The 25,743-nt window shown below is 40.9% G+C and overlaps 1 protein-coding gene across 3 annotated transcripts in view; it reads left to right on the top strand.

Moving 5' to 3' along the window:
• Positions 1-19,759, top strand: part of ARHGAP24 (Rho GTPase activating protein 24) — a 416,254-nt gene extending 396,495 nt beyond the window's left edge. For all 3 annotated transcript variants that reach the window (XM_087826703.1, XM_016213058.2, XM_016213059.2), the window contains 2 exons: positions 9,492-10,569; positions 16,412-19,759. In XM_087826703.1, the coding sequence (XP_087682829.1) occupies positions 9,492-10,569; positions 16,412-16,655 (1,322 nt within the window). In that variant the 3' untranslated portion in view covers positions 16,656-19,759. The remainder of the gene's footprint in view (positions 1-9,491; positions 10,570-16,411) is intronic.
• The last annotated feature ends 5,984 nt before the right edge of the window (positions 19,760-25,743 follow it).

The raw sequence follows: 25,743 nt of genomic DNA, 5'->3' as shown, positions 1-25,743 counted from the left end.
ATAATATTTTCCTAGGCATCTGAAAAGCTCTTCCTTGTGTCCCGTCCCTCCATCTACTGCCCCGTCTTGCTTAAAACACCCTCTATCTTTCTGTTCAGACGCTCATGTCAATATTTTCCTTGCATATCCTTAGTTTTACCAACCATATGGACTTTCTTAGACATTATATTTACCCTTTACTAGTCTTTTATTTGATAGATTTTCAATCTTTTTTAATATACAGGATCCCTACAATTTATCTGTTGAAAAATTAGGTCATCTGACCCGCACAGTTTCCCGTAGTCTGAGTTCTGTTGACTGCTGTTCACAATGCAGTTGAACATACTCCTCTGCCCTCTGTTTCCTACAGATTAGGACCTGGGTCAAATTCATGTCTGATCATCTGAGCAAGGCTATCGATTGTGCTGCATAACATCTGGTTATCTCTTTTTTGTGTATGATCTTAGTGCAATTCTTACAGCTATTAATTCACTGGATGTTGAAATGTTGATATCCTAATTCTATAATTTTTTCCCCAATTTTTAAAATTGTGATAAAATATACATAACATAAAATTTACCACCTTAACCATTTTTAGGTGTAAGATTCAGTGGCATTATGCACATGCATATTGCTGTGCAAGGATTACCACCATGCATCTCTACAACTCTTTCCATCTTGCAAAACTGAAACTCTGTATCCATTAAACATAACTCTGCTCCTCCCTCATCTCCTGGCAACCCATCCTACATTCTGTCTGTATGAATTTTATTACTTTACATACCTCATATAAGTGGATTCACACAGTATTTGTCTTTTGGTGACTGGTTTATTTTACTTAGCGTAATGTCTTCAATGTTCATTCATTTGGTAGCATTATAATTTTTTAACTTAATAATTGGAACACTTTTATAACAAAAACAACAAGCCTCTTCTCCTCACCTAGTACTTAGTAACTCAGTGATAACTTCCATAAATAAAAGGCAGGATAAATGCTGCTTGACTCTTTCCCTTTATTAGTCTTTAAATAATGAAATAGATTCTTTTTTAACTGAATTTATTGGGGTGACATTGTTTCACAAAACCATACAGTTTTCAAGTGTACAATTCAACAAAACATCATCTGCACACTGCACCGTGTGCCCATTGCCCAAAGCAGTCTCTTTCCATCCCTGATTATCCCCCCTTTTCCCTCTTCTACGCCCCAACCCCCTTTCCCTCTGGCTATCACCATACTGTTGTGTGTGTGTATATACTTTTTTTTTTTGCTTAATCCCTTTACCTTGTTTCACCCAGTTCCCTAACCTTCTCTTCTCTGACAGCTGTCTGTTCTATGTATCTATGCTTCTGTCTCTATTTTGATGATTAAATTATTTTGTTCATTAGATTCTACATATAAAGGAGATCATATGGTATTTTTCTTTCTCTGACGGGCTTATTTCACTCAGCATAATATCCTCCAAGCCCACCCAACTGTGGCTTCTTAACATCCTCTCACCGCCAGTTCTCCTCCTCCTCCCCCTTCTTCCTTTTGTAAATATTATTATTAACACGATTTTAAAAATATAATTATGAACTCATGTATTTAAATCTATTTCATGGGTCAATGCACTGTAATTACTGTTCTTTGTAATTATCACTGTTCCCATCTTTGCCAGTGGAAGCCCCTTCAAGTTGCCTTCTGAGTCCTTTTGACATGACTCGAATAGTTTTGGGTAGCTTCCTTTCTTTTTAGTATTTCAAGATTTCTCAGACTCATCTATTTCCTGCCCCAAACCTGGAATCAACTAATTTCCAAAGAGTCCAATTTTCAAAACATTTTTTTCAGTGGGAAATGATACTTCAAGGCCACAGTATAGGTACTAGTGATGCTCATTACTACTGGTTTGGTCATTTCTAGGCCTTTCAGTGGACAGAGCTAGTAGATACGAATGCATTCCCACAGGCATACTATTACATGGGCAATATACATGCATACACACATGTATTAAAAACAATCTGCCTCAGAAGTTCATACTATACTTCCCCTTCAGAATCATGACCACTGTATAGCATTTTTAATTATTAACTTCTCTCTGCTGCGGTTAGAATATCTGATACATAATCATTTGCTCTATCTCTTCAAACACATAATAGTTTCAGAATAGCAATAGTAATACTACTAACACCAATGGGATTATTGCAAACATTAAAAACTTTATATATGATCTTCTATTCTTCTTTTATTTTTAATATTTACACTATATCTACATACACACATTAGGCACTGTACTCTATTCCTTTTAGTTCTTACCTAGTCTTAGTTCTATATGTAGCTATGCATTTAATGGTCTTCATGGGTCCTCACATTGTTGTCTCTCTAGCCTCGTAGTTCTCAAAATGTGGCCCCAGGATACCTGGGGAGGCCCTAAGATGCCTTCAGAAGGTCCCCCAAATTCAAACATATCTTCATAATAATACTAAGATGTTATACTGTTTTTTGCCCTTTCACTATGTTAATATTTGCACTGATGGTGCAGAAGCAATGATGGGAGAAAACTGGCACCTTACTATGAATCAATGTAGTGGTACCAAACTCCACGAGCATCATTACATTTCTCACCGCCATGCACTAACAACAGGAAAAAAAATGCCAATTTTACTTAAGAACATTCTTGTTGAACAGCAGAAAATATTAACTGCACTAAATCCCCACCCTTGAGAACACATCTTTTTAACATTCTGGTGGAGAGACAAGCTCCATGGATAAAGCACTTCTTCCACATGCTGTTTGAAAGGCACTACAGTAATCGGCTCAAGGAAATGCACCTGTGTGATTATTTGAGTTGAGAGCTATACTCACTGCTTTTTCATGGTACTTCATGTTTCCTTGAAAGAACAATGGACAAACTATAGTTATTCAGACTTGAGCACTTGGCAGACAGGTTCTCGAAAAATAACTGGGTTAACCTTTTACTTTAAGAAAAACACTGGCAGAATGTGTTGCCATTGATGAAATTTGAACAAATGAAAAACTTTTATCTAACACCTTGAGCTTGACAGCTTCTTAATACTTACCCACTTTCCTGGTGGGATTGTGCTGATAGTGACACAATTAAATGTATCTTTGATACTCTAGAATTAAAGGTATCAACATCTGGAGAATCTGCATAACCCAGTGAATTTTTCAGATGCATGTTATCATAAGCGAGGAGTGTGTAGAAGATCTGGTCAACGTTCAGGTTAGGTTCTCTGACTTCACAGAACCAAATCTTCTGTTTTTCACATGCACGGGCTTAGTTCCAATCCCTGGTTGTAATGACGCCTCCCTTGCTTTTGTCTCTGTTGTCTCAGTCCTCCCTGCTTGATTTTCATTTCCCTCCCAAGAGCCCCCCAGCCCAGTGTGGAGCTTTGTCCGGAAGGGAGCCCTGGCTGGTCAGTGATGAGAGTTCACAGGCGCTAGATGACCCTAATTTCTCCAGACCTTCCCGGAGATTGCCTGTATTGGATTAGGCACAGTCCCTCCCGGTTTGGCCTGCTGTGCTTAAATCAGCTCTTTGCATTTCGCAGCCAGTGCCCATACTTCAGGGATTTTCTGTTCTCTGGCCCGTTATTGCTTCCTCCTACTTTCTCTCGCACGGACGTCAACACCATGCATGTCTTGTGACAGTGGGGATTTGTGTCCAGAATTTTGTTTTTTGGAGTTTGGGAGGATACCTTGTCACCTAGTGTTGTTGTGAATGTTGTCCGGGGGTTGGGATTTGCTAGCTAGTTGCTCTGTTTTTACGTGGGGATTTAGGGAGATTCCGCACTGCGCTGCCACCATCCTCCCAGAAGTCAGTGGATTTTTTTGTGTGCGTGTCTTTCCGTTTTAACTCTTATTGTTGCTATTTTAGAAGGCATCCTATAAAAATTACATAGCCCACCCTCCCCCTGCCCCCTGCCCCCTGCCCCCTGCCCCCTGCCCCCTGCCAATATTGTCAACAGAAGGATGCAAAGCTTCTCCGGAGAGAAGCAGAACCCCAAGCTCTGAGTTTCCTAGGGCACCGAGGAACCCCATTCCAGGAGGAGTCCTTTGCCTCTTTCTGTCCCTGAGAAACCTGATACCCAATGAAAAAACTAATTTTTTTCTAAACACAGTGGTAATATGTGCAAAGATAGGTGCACAGGTAGACAAATAGGTTTTGAAAAAGAGTAGGTAAAAAAATGGAGCAGCAAAGTAGTCTTATCTGCTGTTTTCATTTGTTCCGGTCACGAGAGGTCTCAATTCCGTGGTCCACCCATAGAATCGGGCACCGCTCAGCAGTGAGAAGGGTGGGCTACGGGTACACGCCGCAGCGAGCGCAAATGTCAGAGTGTCACGCCCAGTGAAAATGCCGAGCCGCGGAGACCTCACACTGTGTGAGCTCCTTTATATGAAATTCCAGAAAAGGAAAGACTTAGTGACACAAAGCAGATCGGTGGTTCCCGTAGGTGGGAGGTAGGGGTAAGAGATTGGCTACAAAGGGTCACAAAGGAATTTTCTGTATTATGATAATGTGGTGTTTCCAGGGCTGTCATTTGTCAAACATCACTCTGTATCTTACAGAGACCTGCACACATGCAAAATGACATGTACAGGGTTATTCTTTGCAAGAAATACAAATTGAAAGCACATTTCATAGAATGCTGCTATATATGTATATAAATAAAATATATACTGTATGCTATATATACTAAATATATACTATTTATTGTGCGTAAGCGTACTTTAAAGTCTTGAGGTACCTTTAAAGGAAAATTGAATTTTTATCCAATGCTTATGAAGAAAATAATGCCTAAAATAGTATTTCAATTCCACCTGTATAAAATGATCTGAGCGGGGGAATTGCTGGGTCATAAAGCGTAGTGAGCCTCCAGAATCGGCTTGGACTCTGCAGAATGGGGCGGTGATTACCCCCCCCCCCCCGACCTCTTTATTTGGCTTTCCTGCTTCTCATTGGCCTTCTGAGGAAGAGCATGGCTAAAGGAGGGCGTGAAAAGGGGGAAATGGCATACTTCATCATGACTACCAAGCTGGTCTGTCCTAAAGGGCTGTAAAATTTGAAAAAAAAAAAAGCCCCTTTACGAGAAACGATTGCAGTTTATTATCCCAGAGACTAGGTGAAGCACAGCGTCCCGAGACGGAAGAGATGTGTGCACCTCCGGGCGCGGGCACTCTAGCTGTGGCAGGCGCACCTCGGCGCTGCTGGCCACACGCTCACCGTGGAGGCCCTGGGGATGGCACTTCAGTTAATGAAATGCCCCACACAGTTCACAGCTATGACGGGAAGCGCCGTGCCTCAAATGTTAATATTGCAGTGAGACGGAAAAGCTCCACTCTCCCAAACTGCTGGGCAGAGTCACGGGTGCTGGGGCCGTAACGTGGGAAAGTGTGCCGGTCTGAAGGGCGAGCGGAAGCCGGAGCCAAGTAGGCTTGTGTTCACTTGCAGTACCGAACGGTGACAGTGTTGACAGCCTTTTCAACGATACCGACGTCTTTTCAGCAGATTCCCTGCTGCCTGCATTGCAGACAGGCTCAGAGTCAGAGGTTACTGAGAGAGGAAAGATGGCCACACCATTAATACCACGCGTTCCACTCGGCCTCTTTTTCTCACAACTGATGATGATTCATTCAGTAGGTTGTCATCTTGTGTTTGGTTTCTTATTTATAAAAACATCAGGTTTACTTCTTATTACTACAGTTTGAATCCAACAGCTGAAATCTAGTAAGACAAGCACATGGTCGGGAGTAAGAAGATGAAGCGTCAGATCTCGCCTTGGTCACTTGTCATGTAGGCGGCCCTGAGCAAAAGCTGAACCTCTCTGAGCCCCTGTTTCTTCATGTGAAAAGTGTTCAGTCCTCTCTCACAGTCTTTTGAGAAACTTCATATAGGAGCTGTAAGTGAAACATTTCCTTGTAATGCAGTGTTTCTCAGACTCTGACACAGAAATCACCCTGGGGAGACTGATTCCGAAGGCCCGCAGTGGGTCCTGAAATTGCGAAGCTTCCAGGTGAGGCCAGTGCTGCTGTTCTGTTATTGCTGGTATCGTCTAGGAGCTGGTTAGAAATGTAAAATCTTGTGTGCCACCCAAGACCTACAATTTGACAGAATCTCCAAATAATTTGTATAAATATTGTTTGAGCAACGTTGATCCAGCATCAGACCTGGCACATGGCAGATTCTTGTCTTAAAGAGAAGTTTCGAATCATCACAGAAGACGTGTAAAGGATATAGATAACTATAATACATTTTTTCCTATGAAAAATTTGATTTGAATGATACTCAGAGTCAAATCTTGCCTACGTGTCACTTTAAGCTAAAGAGTGGCCTCACCCCAGGCCAGGCTGTGCTCTCTGACAGCCACTCAATTAGCAGCTGCTTCAGTAGAAATCTGCATTGTCAAAAGCCCTTGTCATCATTTTCCTCACCAAACATCACCGTTTAAGTATTTTATGTAGAAATTACATTTGCTAACTAAAATTTAAGTTGTTTCCCTATATGTACTTATCAGAGATTACTTTTATGAGCTTTCATCAACATGATATAAACTGAGTTAACACACCCAATTAATACAGTTCAAGCCAAAACAAAGATGATTGATGTTTGCATTAGCCTATACTGCTTTATTGCGGGTACATGAATAAAAGTAATACTTAAGAATATTCTTAGTCACTTAGGAAAGTGACTAAGTTAGGGAACTAGTTTAGAAGCCTAGTTAATGGTATTGTAAATCATTGAGGAATACTACCTAAAAATATATTTTGAGATTTCGGCTAATATGCCATTAACCTGATAAACCCATTAATTTTTAAGTAAATTACTGCTTTTAATAATAGATCAACTTTTTATTCATTTTGTCTTGAGTTATTATTACTGCCTGAAACTTGCAAGGTATTGATTTCTAATTATAGTGCATAGTAAAAGTATAAGCATCAAATGGGAACCAAAGTAGTTTCATCTGTGTAAGAGAATTATTTTCTTTCTTGTATGTCTTCTTCTCTAAAATGCCCTGAAGTTTGGCGTTTCTTATAGAACAGATTTGCTAGTGACAAATTCCCTCTCTCTTTCTCTCTCTCTCTGATTTTGGTGGTTGTTGTTTATCTAGGAATGTCTGTATTTCTTTTCAGTTTTTGAAGCATGATTTTGCTGGATATGGCATTCTTACTTGACAGTTTTTCTTTCAACATTTTGGATTTTGCATCCCATTGCCCCTGGCAATGAGAAATGATGAGAAACCAGCTGTTAATTGAGGATCCTTATACATGAGTTGCTTCTCTCTTGGGCTTTCAAGATTCTGTCTTTGTTTTTTGGTTAAGACAGTTCGATGATGATGTTTCTAGGTGTGGATCCTTTTGCATTTACCCTGCTTGGAATTTGCTGAGTTTCTTAGATATATAGATTCATGTTTCTATCAAATTGGGATGATCCCAGCAACTATTTTTTGAAATATTTTCTCTGTTCAGGTCTCTGTGTTCAGAGTCCCTGAGACTCTGTTCATTTTTCTTTATTCCTTGGCCTTTCTGTTTCTCAGATTGGATAATCTCAATTGACCTATCTTCAGGTATGCTGATTCCTTCTTCTGCCTGCTCAAATCTGCTGTTGATCCCCTTTACTGATTTTTTTTTTTTTTTTCATTTCAGTTATTGTAGCTTTCATCTTCAGACTATCTACTGGTTCTTTTTTTATGCTTTCTATCTCTTAATTGATAGTCTCTATTCAGTGAGATCCTGTTCTTACTTTTCTTTGGCTTCTTTAAACATGATTTCCTTTAGTTATTAGAACACATTTAAGATATCTTAAAGTCTTTGTCTGGTGAATACCATGTCTGGGCTTCCTTGGAATGGTTTCTTCTGTTATGTGGTTCATATTTTTTATTCTTTGCATGTCTTATAATCTTTTGTTGAAAATTAGACATTTTTAATACTGTGAGTACTCTTGTTATGAGATTCCCCCCCCTCAGGATTTGTTGTTGTTTATTTGTTTAATGAATTTTCTGGACTAATTTTATAAAGCCTATATTCTTTACCATATGTGGCCACTAAAGGTTCTACTTGGTTTGCTTAGTTGTGAGCTAAAAATTGGACAAAGTTTTTCTTCAACGCCTAGAGCCAATAAGTCTCCCATTTTTTACCAAGGGGCTCTATGTGCACTCAGCCAGGTAGTCTACCACTCTGCTTTAGCCGTCAGTTTTTACTTGTGCAGGACCTCAAAACGAGCAAGAGGTGAGTGACCAGGGACTTCTCAGTTTTTTCCTGAACATCTCCACAGCCCTGGGCATCCACATAATCCTGAGCATGCATGTAGTCTTCTGATTTCCCAGGAATATATCAATGCTTTTCAAAAGCTCCTATGGAAATCTCATTTCTCAGATTTTTTAAAAAGATTTTTGGTTAGCCTATTGTTTGTTACAACTTTATCTACTATTTCAGGCAGCCATGATGTAAACCAAAAAAGTCCCCCCCCCCCCAATTATATTTGACAAATGCCTCTGAGGAAAATTTGTTCACAATGGTCACATTTCTAATCAGATAAAATAAAGACAAGCCTCATTAGTGGTGTCTTCCAGGCAACCGCTAAACAAGTCAAACAATGACACTACCCTAGGAAGGGAGCTTTGAAGGAGTTCTAACCTTGTTCTTCCTAGTCCATGGGCTTCCAGACTACTGGTTCCCACTGTGATTGTGGGATGTTGGTTTCAAGGCAACTGCATAGCTGGGGAGAGAAAGATGGGAACAGGGAAAATTAAAACACCACAGAGATTCAGCCATTGTTCTTGGGTGGACACTCTCCAGATTGCACTAAGCCTTTAGTTAATTGCCAGATTTCTAAAAATGTTGATTCAGAACATTTTTGTCAGGTGTTTTTATGGAGGGGAGGGTTTTGGGAGGTCCTTATTACACCATTATAGCAGATGTCACTTAAAATGCTATGAAGCCTTTGAATAGTGAACAAAAAGTTATATGGAACTTCATTGTCCTGATATATTAGAAAGACAGACCATATATCCATTAGAGATTGTATTGGTTTCCACATAGAGATGCCACTAAAATGTCTTGATGGTTTGAGGCAATTGTCAGATGAGAGGTCACAGTGATGTCCTCCTGAGGAATATTTCTCATAAATAAATGTCAATCTTGCAAGAAATGTTGTAAAATGATTAAGAGCCCCTTGAACAAGCTCTGTGTTCAAGTCTACCTGCTCTTTAATAGCTTTGTGACCTTAGTCAAGTTACTTAAAATATACAGTACAATGATAATAACTACCTATTCATAGATTTATTTTTAAATCCAACTAAGCTAACAAAAATAAAGTGTTTGGTAGAGCTCACAGCACATAGTAAATGCTCAAGAAATTTTAGCTTCTATTGCCATTATCATCATTAAGAATATTGTTCAGCACTACTAATAATAATGCTGAATGTTCGCCTGAATGTGGTCCTTTAAGAATCACTTTCAAAATGGGAAATAAAACTATTTCACTCATACGACTTTGTTTTCTTTGCAATTCCAGGCACCGTGGTGGTCCAGCAATTGATGTCAATGATGATTAGCAAACATGATCGCCTTTTCCCCAAAGATGCAGAACTGCAAAGCAAGCCCCAAGACGGAGTGAGCAACAACAACAATGAAATTCAGAAGAAAACCACCATGGGTCAGCTACAGAACAAAGAGAACAATAATACCAAGGACAGTCCCATTAGGCGCTGCTCTTGGGAGAAGCCCGAGTCTCCCCAGAGGAGCAGCATAGATAATGGATCCCCCACAGCTCTGTCAGGCAGCAAAACTAACAGCCCAAGGAACAGTGTTCACAAGCCGGATGTTTCTAGGAGCCCCCCTCTTATGGTCAAAAAGAATCCCGCCTTCAATAAGGGCAGTGGGATTGTCACCAATGGGTCCTTCAGCAGCAGTAATGCAGAAGGTCTTGAGAAAACCCAAACCACTCCCAATGGGAGCTTACAGGCCAGAAGGACCTCATCACTGAAGGGGTCCGGTACCAAAATGGGCACCCACAGTGTACAGAATGGAACAGTACGAATGGGCATTTTAAACACCGACTCACTCGGGAACCCCATGAATGGTCGCAGCATGAGCTGGCTGCCCAATGGCTACGTGACCCTGAGAGATAACAAGCAGAAAGAGCAACCCGGAGAGTCAGGCCAGCACAACCGGCTCTCCACCTATGATAACGTCCATCAACAGTTCTCCATGATGAACCTTGATGACAAACAGAGTGTCGACAGCGCCACCTGGTCCACTTCCTCCTGTGAAATCTCCCTCCCTGAGAACTCCAACTCCTGTCGCTCCTCCACCACCACCTGCCCAGAGCAAGACTTTTACGGTGGGAACTTTGAGGACCCTGTTCTGGATGGGCCACCACAGGACGATCTTTCCCACCCTGGGGACTATGAAAACAAAAGCGATCGGAGGAGTGTGGGCGGCCGGAGTAGTCGTGCCACCAGCAGCAGCGACAACAGTGAGACGTTTGTGGGCAACAACAGCGGCAACCACAGTGCCCTGCACAGTTTAGTGTCCAGCCTGAAACAGGAGATGACCAAGCAGAAGATAGAGTATGAGTCCAAAATAAAGAGGTGAGAAAACCGGGAGCTCATAACCGCAGAGCGCCTCCCACTGGGGACAGGCCCACACAGAGGGTTCAATATGCTAGTTCCGAAGCCAGCATCCCCTAGTCAAGTACTAGCTTCACCATTTAAAAAGTTCACTTTCTCTCTGTGAGCCTTGGTTTCTTAATGTGAAAAATTTAAATACTAGTAGCATTTCTCTCAAAAGCATGTGAGAAAGCCCTGAGCCTTGTCCCTGCACAGGAGAGGTGCTCAGCGATACTCTGTGGGTTTCTGCTAGAGGCTGGTGAGAGAGGAGCTCTGTGGGGCTGAGTGGGCGATAAGGAGCTTGTTTTCACCGACAGGAAAAGGCTGAAATGAGGGTAAAGTTGGAGAAATGAGATCTTTTTTGATTCTTTTACTTGTTGAATGCTGAGAGTGTCTGCTCTCTGCCAAGCTCAGTTCCAGGCCCTGAGGACTGAGCAGGGAATAAAACAGGTGGAAACTCAGCCCTCAGCCCTCTTGGAACACGCTTCCAGTGTACTGGGGAAGCCGGATAAATAAATAAACTAGGGCCTATGCTAAGCGGACAACTAAAGCAGGGAAGAGGGGTGAGAAATGCTGGTGAGGTGTAATTTTAAGCGTAGGGCCTTAGGGCAGGTTAAAGGGGAAGCTGAGCAGATGCCTGGGAGAGAAGTGAGTGGAAAGGCTGCGAGATGGGCTGGGCAAGGAGCTCGGGGAGGGAACAGGGAACAGGTGGCAGGACCCTGGGGACCAGATTAAGTGTTTAGCTTTTACTCTGAGATTGGAATCCATGAAGGTTTCTGGGAAAGATGTTGACACAAAGTGCACTCATGTAGACAAGGGAAGTTGTAGCCTAAATGGGAAGCAAAAACTATGATTTATAAGGAAACAGCTGTGCTAAAGCCTAATTTATGTCAGTTCACATCTTCTCATCACATGGCCAAGGTAGAAAGAAGTTTGCTTAGCACCTTCTCCAGGGAAGCAACCCAGGCAAGGTAAGGGACATTGGCTGAGTGTCCTGTGTTCACAGGGCCCCTGACTCTCAGACAGTCCATGGACTAGAGAGGCAGGATCTCCGAGAATGGAGCCCAGGACCCACAAATATGATCATGTCCTGGAAACCAGAAAGTCACCACACCCATGCGTCACTGAGGTCACAGAAATGGCAAAACTGTTGTTGTGTTTTCCCTTCAGCATAGGGTAGGGGATGAACACTGAGCTCTTAAGTCAGGAGAAGGCCTGAGGCCCCGTTCAGCATGAGGGACGCCCCTAGTGGTCTGGGTGCCAGGCTGTGTGTGGGGCAGCCCTGTCCCTGCAGAGGGGTTCTAGGACCCTTACCGTTTCTGAACCTTAGTCTTTGTCCTGCTTCAACTGCTTCCATGGCTCCAAACCCCACATAGTTTCTTTTTTATAATAGAAATCTGACTTTATCTTTGTTTCCCATCCATTTATCAATCATAAGGCCAAAAAATACATATTTTCAAAAGCTATGGTAAATATGAAATAAAATGCTATTTATATGTTAGGTTGAAAAATTACTTCAGAAAGTCGATTTTGCAAAAGTTAATGAATAGAAAGTTGGTTTGAATTTTTCTATATCATGCCTAGTGACAGGAGGTTAAAAACGAAGAAAAAAGGTGTCGTCATTTTATAAGGTTAAACCTCTTTCTGAATGTGGTGGTTAGAACCACTGGCTTCCAGAACTCTGAATCGCTGCGGGTGCATGGTGATAAATTAGCACTTAGCATTGGGAAACAAGAGATAACAGTTGAAACTTGCATTGGCGTAGAAAATAAGTTATTATTCTGCATGGCTGAAGATGAACATAATCATTTATGAGAACATTGGTGATACATTTATATTCTGAGTCTATGGTGCACTTCAGAGACTCTGATAAAATAATGGAACTTTTCATTAGAGTGTCATCTCACTGGGTCCTTTCCCTGTGGCATTCTTACTACCTGACAAGCAAAAGGAGGGGTTCACAATAAAGTAGGACAGAGGAGCTGCCCCATGCCCAAGCCACAGAAATCCCTGTTTAGACTTACACATTCCTCTTTCAAATTCTTTTTAACCCCACCCACAGGTTAGACAGATAGATGATACACAGGTATGTACATACATATATACATATCTACATACATACATACCTAGATAGCTCAATAGATGATAAAATAGATAGATAATAGTTTATTTTGTTTATCAATCATTAATATGTTTTTATAGTTTTTAAACATGTGAGTTTAGTGTACTCTCACCCTCCCATAAATTTCTTTCTTTATTGTATTGTAGTCAGAGAAATTTATTTTAATGGTATAAATTATCTGGTCTTGTAAAACTATTCTCTTACGATTGGTTTGGGGTTTTATATATGACCAATAGATCAAGCCTGTTAATCAAGCTGTTTAAATCTTTTCTATTTCTCCTAGTTTTTATCAGATCTATAATTTCTAACAAAGGTAACTTAAACTCTCCTGATTTTTATGGATTTATCAATTTCTCTCTCCTTATAATTCTGTTATATTTTATATTGACTGATTTGAGACTACACTGCTAGGTGAATAAAAGTTCAGAATTATTTATATATCCCTGGTGAATTGATTCTTTTATGATTAAGTAATAGCCATCTTTAATTGTAATAATGCATTTTGCCTAAAAGTCTATTTTTTCTGATATTAACATTGCTATACCATTTTTATTTTGATTAGTAACTTTCTGCTATACCTTTTCCATTAACTTTCAAACTTTATGTTTACTTGATCTGAGGACTCATATATTTTTCAAATCTGGAATATTTTTATCTATCACCTTTTTGTTTACTTCATCTGCCCCATTTTCTCAATTTTCTGTTTCTACAACCCTTATTAAAGTATGCTGGACCTTTCTCATTCCGTGAGGCATTCTAGGCCATTTTTCTCAGACCTGTTTTCCAGTTTACTAATGTTTACTTTTTTAAGATTTATTTTTAATTATAGTTGACATACCATATATTAGTTTCAGGTGTACAACACAGTGATCCAGCATTTATACACCTTAGGAAGTGATCACCACAATAAATCTAGTAACCATCTGTCGCAATACATAGTTATTCTGATATTACTGACTATATTTCCTGTGTTTTACTTTACATCCTTGTGATTTATTTTATAACTGGAACTGGAAATTTGTACTTTTTGACCCTTTTCCTGTTTTCTCCCACCTCCCACCCTCCTCCTCTCAAAAAAACATCAGTTTGTTCTCTGTTTGCTTCTGTTTCATTTTGTTTGTTCAGTTGTTTTGTTTTTTAGATTCCACATATAAGTAAAATCATATGGCATTTGTTTTTCTCTGTCTGACTTATTTCACTTAACATATACTCTCTAGGGTGTTGCAAGATTTCAGGTTTTTTATGGCTGCGTCATATTCCATTGTATATATGTCCCACAGCTTTATCCACTCATCTTTCATCGATGGAAGGACACCTCCATTGCTTCCATATCTTGCCTATTGTAAATAATGCTGCAGGGAACAGAAGGGTGCATATATCTTTTCAAATTATTGTTTTTGTTTTCTCCAGGTTAATACCCAGAAGTAGAGCTGCTGTGTCATGCAGTAATTGTATTTTTCATTTTGGGGGGACTCTCCATACTCTTCCCACGGTGGCCGCAGCTAGCTAGAATGCGTCCAGCAGTGCAGGAGAGCCCCCTTTCCTCCGCGCCCTCTCCAACACTTACTGTGTTTGTCACAGTAGCCGGTCCATAGGTGGGAGGCGCTGACTGGTTTTGTTTCGCATTTCCCTGATGCTGAGCATCTTTCCCGGTGTCCCTTGGCCACCTGTACATCTTCTTTGGAGAAATGTTTATTCACGTTCTCTGCCCATTTTTCAATTGGATTATTTGCTTTTCTGATTACATGAGGGTTTTTTTGTATATTTAGGTATTAACCCCGTATTGGATATATAGCTTGCAAATATTTCTCCCACTCAGTGGGTTGCCTTTTACTCTCGTTGACAGCTTTCTTCACTCTGTAAAACCTGGAAGTCTGATGTAGTTCCATTTGTTTATTTTTGCTTTTGTTGCCTTTGCCTGAGACCCGAGGAGACATAGACAAAAATATAGAGCTAAGACTGATTTTTTTCTTCTGCTGATTCGGTTCTGACACTTCACTCAGCCCATGAGTAGAGTTTTTGAGGACTCCTTTTTATAAAGATAATTGAGGTTATCAGCTCTCGGTTGAATCACTTTGAGCTCTCTTTCTCTTACACTGGAGACCTCTTCTCCCCCAAGTGAAAAATAAAAAACTCACTCCCGCCTCAGGCTATATCCAAGAGCAATACTCTGTGTGTGCTTCCACTTACTGTTCTAAACTGGAGTATCATCCTTGGTTATGATACTTGATGATGCTCTTTTATTTCTTTTAACCTTGGCTATGTATTTTTAAAATTTATATTTTTCCAGCATCACTCTGGGTTTGCAGTGGGAGGGGCTCCCTTCTGTATTCAACTTACCCCATTAGAGTCCTGGAAGTTTCACACAAGGGCCTGATACACACACTGTATCAGTATGGTTTAAAGGATTGTCTTCCCTGGTATTTATGCTTGAGTTTCTTTAGCATTTCTAGGTCTGAAATAAATAGCTTTAGAAAGCAAAGAGAATATATCGTAGAATAATTCTGGGTTGCGCACTGCCAGGTTGTCATATAAAAATGTGGTCATATGGTCAAAACAAGCCTTCTAAACTGATTACAGAATATGAAGAATAATTTTTTAAATCCTAGTTACTTTCAAAAGGAGAGCAGATTTATTTTTAAGTGTTATTATTATCTGGATGAAATATCAACATATAGAACTTATTTCAAAACAGAAAAATAATTGAGATTTTAAAGTTAGAAAATTGTTATTAAAAAATCAGATTTCTGAAATTCAAATTTCAGTGGTGTGGTAACTTCAAACATACCCCAGGGATGTTAGCTCAGAAGAGAAGACATGAAAATTCAACTATTATTAAGATCAATCTTATAATAAATAAGTGCTTAATACTCTTCTTCAAACAACAAAAACAAATTATGTTTTGGAACTTAGTACTTATAGAGAAAGCTCTGTTTTCAAGAAAGTTATCTAAAATTAGACAGTTATCTAAAAGGATAAGGCTATCAGCCTATAGAAATATTAATCTAGAGATCCTAAGATATATTAACTTGGAAAGCAGTGAGAGTTATGGATAGCAGGTTACCTGGGTGGACCATGTGACAAAATGTCAGGTGGATTACTTACTCACCATGAGTAATCCCTACCTCTCTTGCCCACGTAAGGTGGCTCCTTTTCATTCCATTTTTGTAAGATGGAAATTCTTATCTCAGAGAAGTTCATTCTTAGCAGTCGACTTTATCTAACAATGATAATTTTCACTATCATTTTTCCTCTCATAGAAACCAAATAGATTGCTCCCTTTTCTTCCAACTTTTTTTTTTTGTAAAAAAGAAAGTCTTTTAGTAAAAAGTCCAATTTACAGTTAATGATCTAGGGCCTGGTGGTCTTGGCTGCCTCCCCCCTCTGCCATTCTGTGCCATGTGACAGTAGTTGTCTGGCTCCTCTGTGCTGACATTTATACATTCACTATCAAATGACCACTGAGTGTTTCTAAGAGAAGTCTTGGGGTCTTCTTGTTAAAATGATAATAAATCATCTTAGCAAATACTAAAAAACAAGAAAAAAACTTTAAAATCACTAGACCTTGCTTCATTGATCTGAAATAGCTCGCTCCAATCTCCTAAGCATCGCAGAGACAGAGTTAGAAACTATTTGTATCCCTCTCACATTGCAAGTGAATAAAATCGCTTTATCTCGTGTTCCCTTCCCCACCCCCTGTAGCTTAGAGCAGCGCAACCTGACGCTGGAAACAGAAATGATGAGCCTCCACGATGAACTGGACCAGGAGAGGAAAAAGTTCACGATGATAGAAATCAAAATGCGCAACGCAGAGCGAGCGAAGGAAGACGCCGAGAAGAGAAACGACATGCTCCAGAAAGAGATGGAGCAGTTCTTCTCCACGTTTGGGGAGCTGACGGTGGAGCCCAGGAGAACCGACAGAGGAAACACGATATGGATCCAGTGAGCCTGCTTTCTCCGGCCGCCTCGGCCCATCTGGGGAGGACTCGGGGTTCCTGTGGGAGTGTACATGGGATCAGGTGACAGGTCACCTGGCTGTACAGTGCTCAGTCTAGCTGGTGAAGGAATATCATTTACAGACGTGACCCATCCATATCCGCAGTGTGTACCAAAGTTATATCGCGCCCCATGTGCTACTGTCAAGTGTTACAACTGGATATGTGTATATAGAGTAGTTTTTGAAAAGTAAACTAAAAAGGAGAGGCATATCTCAAGAATTATTTTATTGCAAGTCTTGTATTTAAAATGTTAATTCAGTATGTTGTTGCAATTTAGCTTGCTTTCAAGCTTCACCCCTTGCACTTAACATAAGCTATTTTTGGCATTGTGTTATCATCAGCTTATTTTATAGATCAATATTTTTATTTCCCTTTTTGCTGAGGAAATGAAGATAAGCAGATATATAAAAATATATAAATATATATCAGATGAGTTATTAAAAGCAAAAGAATACTTTGTGGCTGTGCTGTTTGTGCCAATAGACCTTACCATGACCAAAAAGAGAAATGTAGAGCATTTTACGAAATACAGTCGAATCACCAGGAACCTTTGAACCACTTTTCAATTCATCCCTTGACACTGCTCAGTTTTCTTTGTGGTGATTTGATACGGGAAATTTTGGACCATGTGAAAAAGTCCCTTTCTCCAGCCCCCTGGTCTGCCTGGCCAAGTCCACGGATGCCTGTCTGCTATGCAGGGTGCACCTTAGAGGGGGAAATGGGGAAGAAAACCATTTAACCATCCCTGCCTTGAATTCCTCTGTGCTCGGGCCTGGATCTCTGTGACTGCTGGATGGTCGCATGAGAAAGGCCTCCTGCCGTCTGGGAGTTGGGAAGCAGCGGTTAAGCCCCTTCCCACGCCTGCAGTGCCCTTGCAGGAGCGCCGGGCTTCCCCTCAGGCCTTTCCCCCGCCGTTAGCTGCACCTTGGGACACCGCAGTGAGATAGTAGCCCTGTGTCCCTCTCGGTTAAACTGCGAGAGAGTGTGCCTCAGAGCGACATTCTCTTCTCACTCAGGCCGGCTGTTCTTGGCCGTCTGGATTCTCTCTGAAGGACACAGCAGGCAAAGGCATTTTGCAGCTTGGCAGCAAGAGAGAGGTGATGGGGGAGAGGGGACCAGAAGAAGGAGACGGAAGAAACTAACAGTTTTGCTTCTCATTTTTACAATATTGTTCTTCCCTGTTGGCAACATAGTCATTCACAATCATTTTAAAATGTGGATGCTTAAAGGTCCAATTTTGATATATTTGTGAACATTAGTAATGACAAGTTTCTAGAGAAGTTCAGGTTTCTCGGGAGCTAGAGTTTTGGGAGAACCGTTCTTCATATGTTGATAAGACAATGCTTTTAAGGAGCAAAGCACATCTGTCTCACAGGAAACAGAAACTCACTTTTAACGGCATAATCAGAAATAAATACCACTTGAGTTTATGGGATCTTTGTGTTTGAAGGTTCTGTGTTTGTGTGTGTTTACTTTTTCAATGGGGAGAGTGGCCTGGACACCATTCATTCTTGTCCCTGTGCTGCTTTTATTTACATCCTTCCCAGGATCGAGTTTGCATGGTCCTTTCCTATCAACTACTCTCCATAGCAAAGCCTTCTTAAACTTGAATTCCCTTTTCTCTATCCTTCCAATCCCTTAACCAGATACTTCCCCCAGGACATCCAGCAAGAAATTCAAACTCCAAATGTGCAAAATAGATCTCTTAGCTCTCTCCGTATCTGTTCCCAGGCCCTGTCTTACTTAATAAAAACCTCGGACTCACCCAGGGAGCTGTATGATGCAATAGTGAAAAACAATGTATAAGCAGTCAAACTGCCTGCTTCAGACGTTCTACAATGTGCTGCTCTTACAGAATCTCCCAGGCATCGCTTTTCCCATCTATAGAATGGGAATAATGAAGGTACTGTTCTCATAGACTTGTTCTGTGGTTTCGGTGCGGCAGCTGTGTTAAGGCTGAGACAGCACCTAGTACACAGGGAGGGCTCCATAAGTGCTCGTTCCTATTTGCTCTGTTCTTCCTCACCCTTAAATTTGCTCACCAAGTACTGTCTATCCCACCCATCCTCTTTTTGACCCATGTCTCATCTTTTAAAAAAAAATTGCATTGCTATTTTAGGGAGAGAGGAAGGGAGAGGGAGAGAGAAGCATGGATGTGAGAGGGAAACGTCAATCGGCTGCCTGCTGCACGCCCCCTCCCGGGATCCAGCCTGCAACCCAGGCAGGTGCCCTGACCGGGAATCAAATCGCAAAACTCTCAGTTCGCAGGACTACGCCCAGCCAACTGAGCCACACCAGCCCGGACAGGATATGCTTTTTCATTGATTCTAGAGAGATTGGAAGTGGGAGGGAGAGAGAAACATCGGTCTGTTGCCTCCTGCATGTGCCCTGACCAGGGGTTGAACCCACGATTCTTCGGTGCACAGGACGATGCTCTAACCACTGCGCAACACCCGCCAGGGCAGTTAACTGCAATAATTCTTAAACTATGAGCTCAGAAGGAAGGATTTGCTTGCAAGTGTTGAGTCTATAATATTGATTTTACTAGTCAAACTATATGGCTGGGAACCCTTAGAGAACATTTAAAATAGAATTGCCTAGGACATCAGGCCAACTCAAGTGTAGTTTTTATATGTAATTTTATTATGAAATGACTAAAAACTCAAAAAGGAATTTAAATAATGTTATTCCTGTTTATTTTTATGTATTCACAAGCTGAAGCTTCCTTTTAAAAAATTAAATCATTCCAAGGTAGGATAGTTTAAATCACTACTACAATTATCTCACCTTGGGAACCAGGAGAATATTCAAGACTGTGACACCAACCAGGAGCCCCAGTGTTCCTTCCATTGCAGAGCTGCACCCTGCTTAGAGTAACATCACAGAAAAGAATATGCATGAGCTTTTGGGTTCAGAGACCTGATTCAAATCCCAGCTCTGCTTTGTAGCTATATGAACTTAAGAAAAGTTAAGTAATGTTTGTAAGCCTTTTTATTTTTTTTTTCATAAAATAAGGATAACAATAGTGTCTCTTCCTCACTGGGTGGTGGTTGTTTTTTTAATAGAAATGAATAAGATGAATGATGTGATTAGCACAGTACCTGGCATATAGTAAGTGCTCAATAAATGGTAGCTGTCAGCCCTCAAATTAGTTCTATGGGAAGGATGTTTAAGCTTCCAAAGAACATAACAGGGTTCTGGCCTCAGGAACTTGGCCAGCAGTGAAAGATTAGCATGCTCACCAGCAGAGGGTATAATTATGTTCCTGTCTAATTTTATTTTTGCTCAGATAATCTGCCAGAGATTGATGGCAAGGAAGAGGCAACCCCAAACAGCCTTCCTACTCTGAGATAATACAATTACATCCATGATACGAGAATAATGTATAAAGAAGTACCTGTAACTATATCAACCAACCCTGTCCATACAGACACTGAGGATGATATTGGGTATTTAAAGTATTGGGTGAAATATAATGAAATTGTCTAAGGGTATGGACCAGCGAACATGTCTAGACTCACATCAACACCACCATTAGCGAATAGTTACTGCAAGCTTCCACATGCCAGGCCAGCATGGGGCCAGGTGCCCTGGGATACCTACTTCACATTACTAATCACCGCATAAGATGAATGACCATGAAAGCAGATCACAAAGTGAGGCTGAAAAAGACAACGCAGAACCAGGACTGCTGTGAGTCCTGGAGGATGAGGAGGTTATTAGACAAAGTGGGCATTTGAGGTCAGAGCCTCCTAGTGCATGGAACAGCACGTGCCAAGTACCTTTGGTGTGGACCCTAGTGAGCCTTTTCAATGAAGTAAAATTGAATATCAAGTCTGTGCCATCCAGGTGACATGTGCAGAACAACTTACCCTCACATGAGGAGACTTGAAAACATACTTAGGATCCAGTGGCTTCTACTGTTTTATTCAAAGAAAATGGCAAGAGCTGGTCACATTTTGCCTTGTTTGAACTCACAAACCACAGGAAAAGAGTGCTGGAACTGTAGCTCCCAAAGGTCTATCTCAGGATTCTCTTTAGGGCCTTCTTAATTGCACAAGTGGGGAAGGAGTCGAAAGTTAGAACTTCCCAGCTCAGGGACCTCTTGCTGCAAAGTGACTTAGAAAACTAACAGTTCCTCAGGAAGCCCAAACCTAAAAATAGTGTAGATCTTGGAGTAGAAAGTTTAACTGATGAAAAGTGTGGTTTTTAATGCACCATTTGTGGCTCAGGTTCAGGGCTGTGTATATTGTTGCTTCAGCCCGTTGCAGAGAGGGTTGCCTTTCTTTAGAGAGTACCAGTAACAGAGAACCGAACTGCCTGATGGAGGAGTCAAACTGGCACCATTTTCTTTGAGCAAAGTCGTCTCTTGGCGCTGAGGGAGGCTGTCAGTGTGCCACCTGTTCTTGTGGAAAAACAAGTTTACCCCAGCCCTTTCCTCTCAACACACACATTCCCTGCCTCCTCGTGATTCCTTAGAGTTTACTATGTGCCACACCAAAGTAACCCCAGGGCGGTGCCATCGTGAACTCACCCTTGGGCACCCATTGCCCAGACAGTCTGAACTCCCACGTCATTCGCCTGCCCCTGTAGCTTATCCCCATGCCACTCACACAGTCCCTCATTTGCCTCAAGCTCTGACCCCCTCACCCCTCCTCCGACCTTTCCCTTATACCGCCTAGATCTTACAGCTGCCACCACCATGCCCTCAATCTACTTTGTGACGCAGCTCACTCAGGATGGCTATCTTCCTTCCCACGGCCTGCGTGTCACGGCCGGAAGGGGAGGCAGGTCTTGCTTTGCTCTTGGCTGTAACTTCCAGAGCTTTGCTCCTCTCTCCTCCCTAATAACCTCTTCGGAAGCAGGCGCCACAGGATGGCATATTTTAGCACCTAATCAACTACGTTTTTCTCCCACCACGACTCATTCAGCATCCACCAGCCTGGCCACTCGGCTTCTTGACCTGCTCACTTGTGAACATCTGGTCGCCTCCCTGCCTGAACAGCAGCGCCCGTGCCGGGCTTTACCTTCCCTCGTGTCATTACCAATAACTGCACTGGCACCAAAACTTCCGTTCCAAGTACCCAGTCTCTGATCACCTCTTCTCCTTCGGTCACTCCTCTTAGCACGTCTTCTCCTTCTAGGTCACTTCTTTTAGCAAAAAAAAAAAAAAAAAAAAAAATCCAACAATTTTTTATACTCCGAAGCATCGCCAAGCCATTGACTTTGCTAGGTTCTCACTGTCACTCCCGAATGTCATTGCTTCCCTCCTTGACGACCTTAGCTTCTGTGGTCCCTTGTCCTAATTATTCTCTTGTTTCTATTCTCAAATCCCTTCATTTTCTCTTCCATCACTGCACTCATCCAAGAAAAAGTCAATGAAACTCAACTCTAGCGAAATGTGATGTTTACTCCAAACCTGAACCTAAGAAGCTAAAAAATGGCTGGAGAGCAAAAGGCCACCGTTGTTGACTTGTCTCCCATATACAAGTATGGTTCACACAGCTTTCATCACTGTTCAGTGAGTCATCTTCACATTTTCCAAGGTCCGTTTTGCACTTCTCAAACCTACGTAAGCCCTTTCCCTCCTCATTCTCATCAGATAACCTTTCTTCTGCCTTTACCGAGGAAAAAATAGCAGAAGGGTATGTCCTTATGTGCCATCATCCCACCTACACAAACCTCCTCTATCTGTCCTGCGCACACTGGCTCGCCTCCTGCTACAGTGACCGTGCAGTCTGTCCAACCAGCCCAGCTGATCTGCTCCTCTGCTGGGACCCATCCCTCTGGCCTTTTCAAGCACACTTCTCCTCCAAATAAATAGCCTTTCTCTCTTGCCTTACCAATTTAGCTCTTTCTATTTTAGTCCCATCAGCAGATACCCATGCTGTAATAGCTTTTAAAAAATATTCTCATCATCTCATGTTTATTTCTAATTTCCACATCAATCTTTGGCTTCACTTTTTAGAAAAAAATTAATTTTCTGTAGTTGTTTCTAATTACTCACCTCCCATGTTCTCTTGAACTCACTCGAGTTGTGCCTTTTTGCTCAATACTGCAGGGAAAGTGCTCTAGTCACGGTCAGCCATGACCTTCACAAAATCAAGTTCAGTTGTCAATTTTTGGTCCCCATCTTACTCGGCCATACAATAGCGTTGTTCCAGCTGCCCATTCCCTCGTTTTAGAAACGCTTTATTCATGTGGCTTCCAGGACAACACAGCTTCCTGATTTTTCTCTGCCTCACTAGATATTGCTTAGAATACCCTCCTGTTTTCTGACTTCTATATGTTGGAATGAGAGGTGCCTCCTCTTGGGGCTCCTCTTCTTTATCTACACTCAGTCTCTTGGTGGCTTCATACACTGTCATGGTTTTAAATAACACTTATAAACTGATTACTCTCACATTTATTTTTTAATTCCAGCCTAGGAGATACTCCTACTTCTTTACTTGTGTATCTAATAAACATCTCCAACTGACATTTCCACAAAAAAGCAAGATTTTCTCCCTAAATCAGCTCCTAACCCATTGTTCACTATTTCAGTCAACTGCACTATCGTTGACCTCATGGTTTATATATTATTTTAAAATCTGAGTCATGCCTGATTTTTTTCTTTCCTATCACATATCACTCCATTGACAAATCTGGCCCTTCACAATACATCCTTAATATATTTTGAATCTGACCCTTTCTCAGCACCTCCACTTCCTTATCCAAGCCCATCACATCTTCCTAGACTGTCACACCCCACCCTGGACTCTTTGTTTCCATCCTTATGTTTCTTCCTAACATCCTGTCTTCACTCAGCAGCCAGACAGATCCATTTAAAAAGAAAATTTAGATTATATTATTTTACTGCTCACATCTACTCATTATCTTTCCATATTTAGAATAAAATCCCAAAATCTTGACGTGCTCTGGTCCCTGTCTATTTCTCCAGTTTCCTTTACTATCACACTTTCTCGTGTCCATTTCGCTTCATGCACAGGGCTCTTTGCCATTCCTCCTCCAGGCAAGCTCCTCCTCCAGGGCCCTTGCTCTTACTTTTCCCTCAGACTGAGGTGTTCTTCCTCAGGTACTCCTGTGGCTCACTCCCTTACTGTATTTGGGTCTCTGGTCACATACCACCCCCTCTGAGAGCCCTGCCCTGTCCACCTTGCCTAAATAGCGCCCTTATCACATCTGATCACATTTTCTTCTTTTTACCAGCTTTGTCTTCTTAGTGCTTCCCATTAGCTTACTCCCCCATTAGAATGTAGAACACATAAAGGCAGGAAGGCTGCCTGAATTCATTACAATGATGTGTGCCCGGAGCAGTTCTTGGAAGACTGAAACAGTCAATCGATATCTGTGGCATCAATCAATTTGTGGCATGAGTGAATGTTCACGGCTTAATGTCCAATTTCTGGTTCAGATATTCAGGGATGTTCTGAGTTGGCTCTTTTAACAGAAAATAATAAATGACTTCATTTTACCTTATGTTATTTTAGGGCTCCACCCATCATTCACACACTGAATAAATTTCAGAGATTTTGCTTAATATGACAGTGTCACTGCAGAGCGACTCCAGTATCCATTGTGATGTGATTTGCTGATTCAGAGATTGTGATGCTAGAAATGTAAGCCTTGAACTCACTATCCAGGCCCAGGAGCCCTCAGAGGATACATATATCAAAAATAAACTTTATGTAATGCAGAAAAGAAACATCCATGCTGCTGCTGTTATTGTTGTTTTTTAGCCTCTAAACATTTTACCTATTTTTTCTAGGAGACAGATATTGTGAGTCACTGTTAAGTTTTCAAAATGTCACAACACTTCTCCCTCTACCTGTGGACTGACATTTGTTTAAAACAGACCAAAAGATAGCACTCTACCTTTTAATTAAAAGTACAGAAGTGAAGATACCTGTATTTCCTCATTGAACTAATGCAGGCCTACTTGTGTTTTTCAAAATAAATTGTAAAAATGGTTTCATCTCCTATAATGTCATGGAAAATATCCAAAATTCTCTTATACTAATTCATTAAGTGCACTTACATGTAATTAGATAAGATGCAGATTTCTTGTTTCATTGATTTAAGGAATAAAAAAATGAACCCATTTAAGTCACCCACTACTTTAGACACATTGTTATTTTAAAAGAAAGTAAATATGTGAAATATAGATATTTTGATTTAACCACTTATTTTTAAACTGATTTATTTACTTTAAAAATTTAAGGATAAAGACTATGTTGTTTTTATCTCCTACCTAGCACACATAGATGGATGTTCAATAAATGTTTGTGAAGTGAATTAATGTGCTACTTAAGAATGTAACTCAGATCCAGCACCATTTATCCCCTTCACCCTCTTCTACCTCCCCCACCCCCTTTCCCTCTGGCAATCACCAAACTTCTGTCTGTGTCCATAGGAGCAGAAGGGGGGGAAATGGTGATGGAAGGGGTGGTAAACACACAATACAATATAAAGATAATGTATTATAGGCTTGTATACCTGAGACCTATATAATTTTATTAGCCAATGCCACCCAAATAAATTTAATTAAAAAGTTTTTAAAAAGAACGTAGCTCAGAAATTAAACTAGAAATTCAGAGCAATCTTCTTAGAGCTTGATTAACACCAAATCCAAGTTTGCAATATATCAGCATTAAGAAAAAAAGCAATTGCTTTTCAGAAGTCTTCCTTTTATAAAAGAAATATTTTAATATTACTAGTTCCCTCTGTCCATGTAAAATATATTTGGATTATAAAATTTGATTTTGTACATAATAATTGTTCAGACAGTATTTTCACAAATGTGAATGCGATAGTGTGAAGGGAAGGCAAATTATGTGTGAGACCCTTTTCCAGGAAGCATGGAGAGTTTTTAAAATGAATAATATTTTGCAGTTGCTTTTTAAGTTACAAATAATTAGGACTATTGAGTGACCAGAAAGATTCCAGACAAGATCCAGGGAACAACAGTGGCCAAAGTTCAGGGACACGGCGGTGAAGCCACCCCCTCCATGGAGTAGAACTTGAATTTTGTAAATT

This window comes from Miniopterus natalensis, chromosome 1 (assembly GCF_054644295.1).
Source record: "Miniopterus natalensis isolate mMinNat1 chromosome 1, mMinNat1.hap1, whole genome shotgun sequence".
Taxonomy (NCBI): domain Eukaryota; kingdom Metazoa; phylum Chordata; class Mammalia; order Chiroptera; family Miniopteridae; genus Miniopterus; species Miniopterus natalensis.
This window is presented reverse-complemented; position numbering and strand designations above follow the sequence as displayed.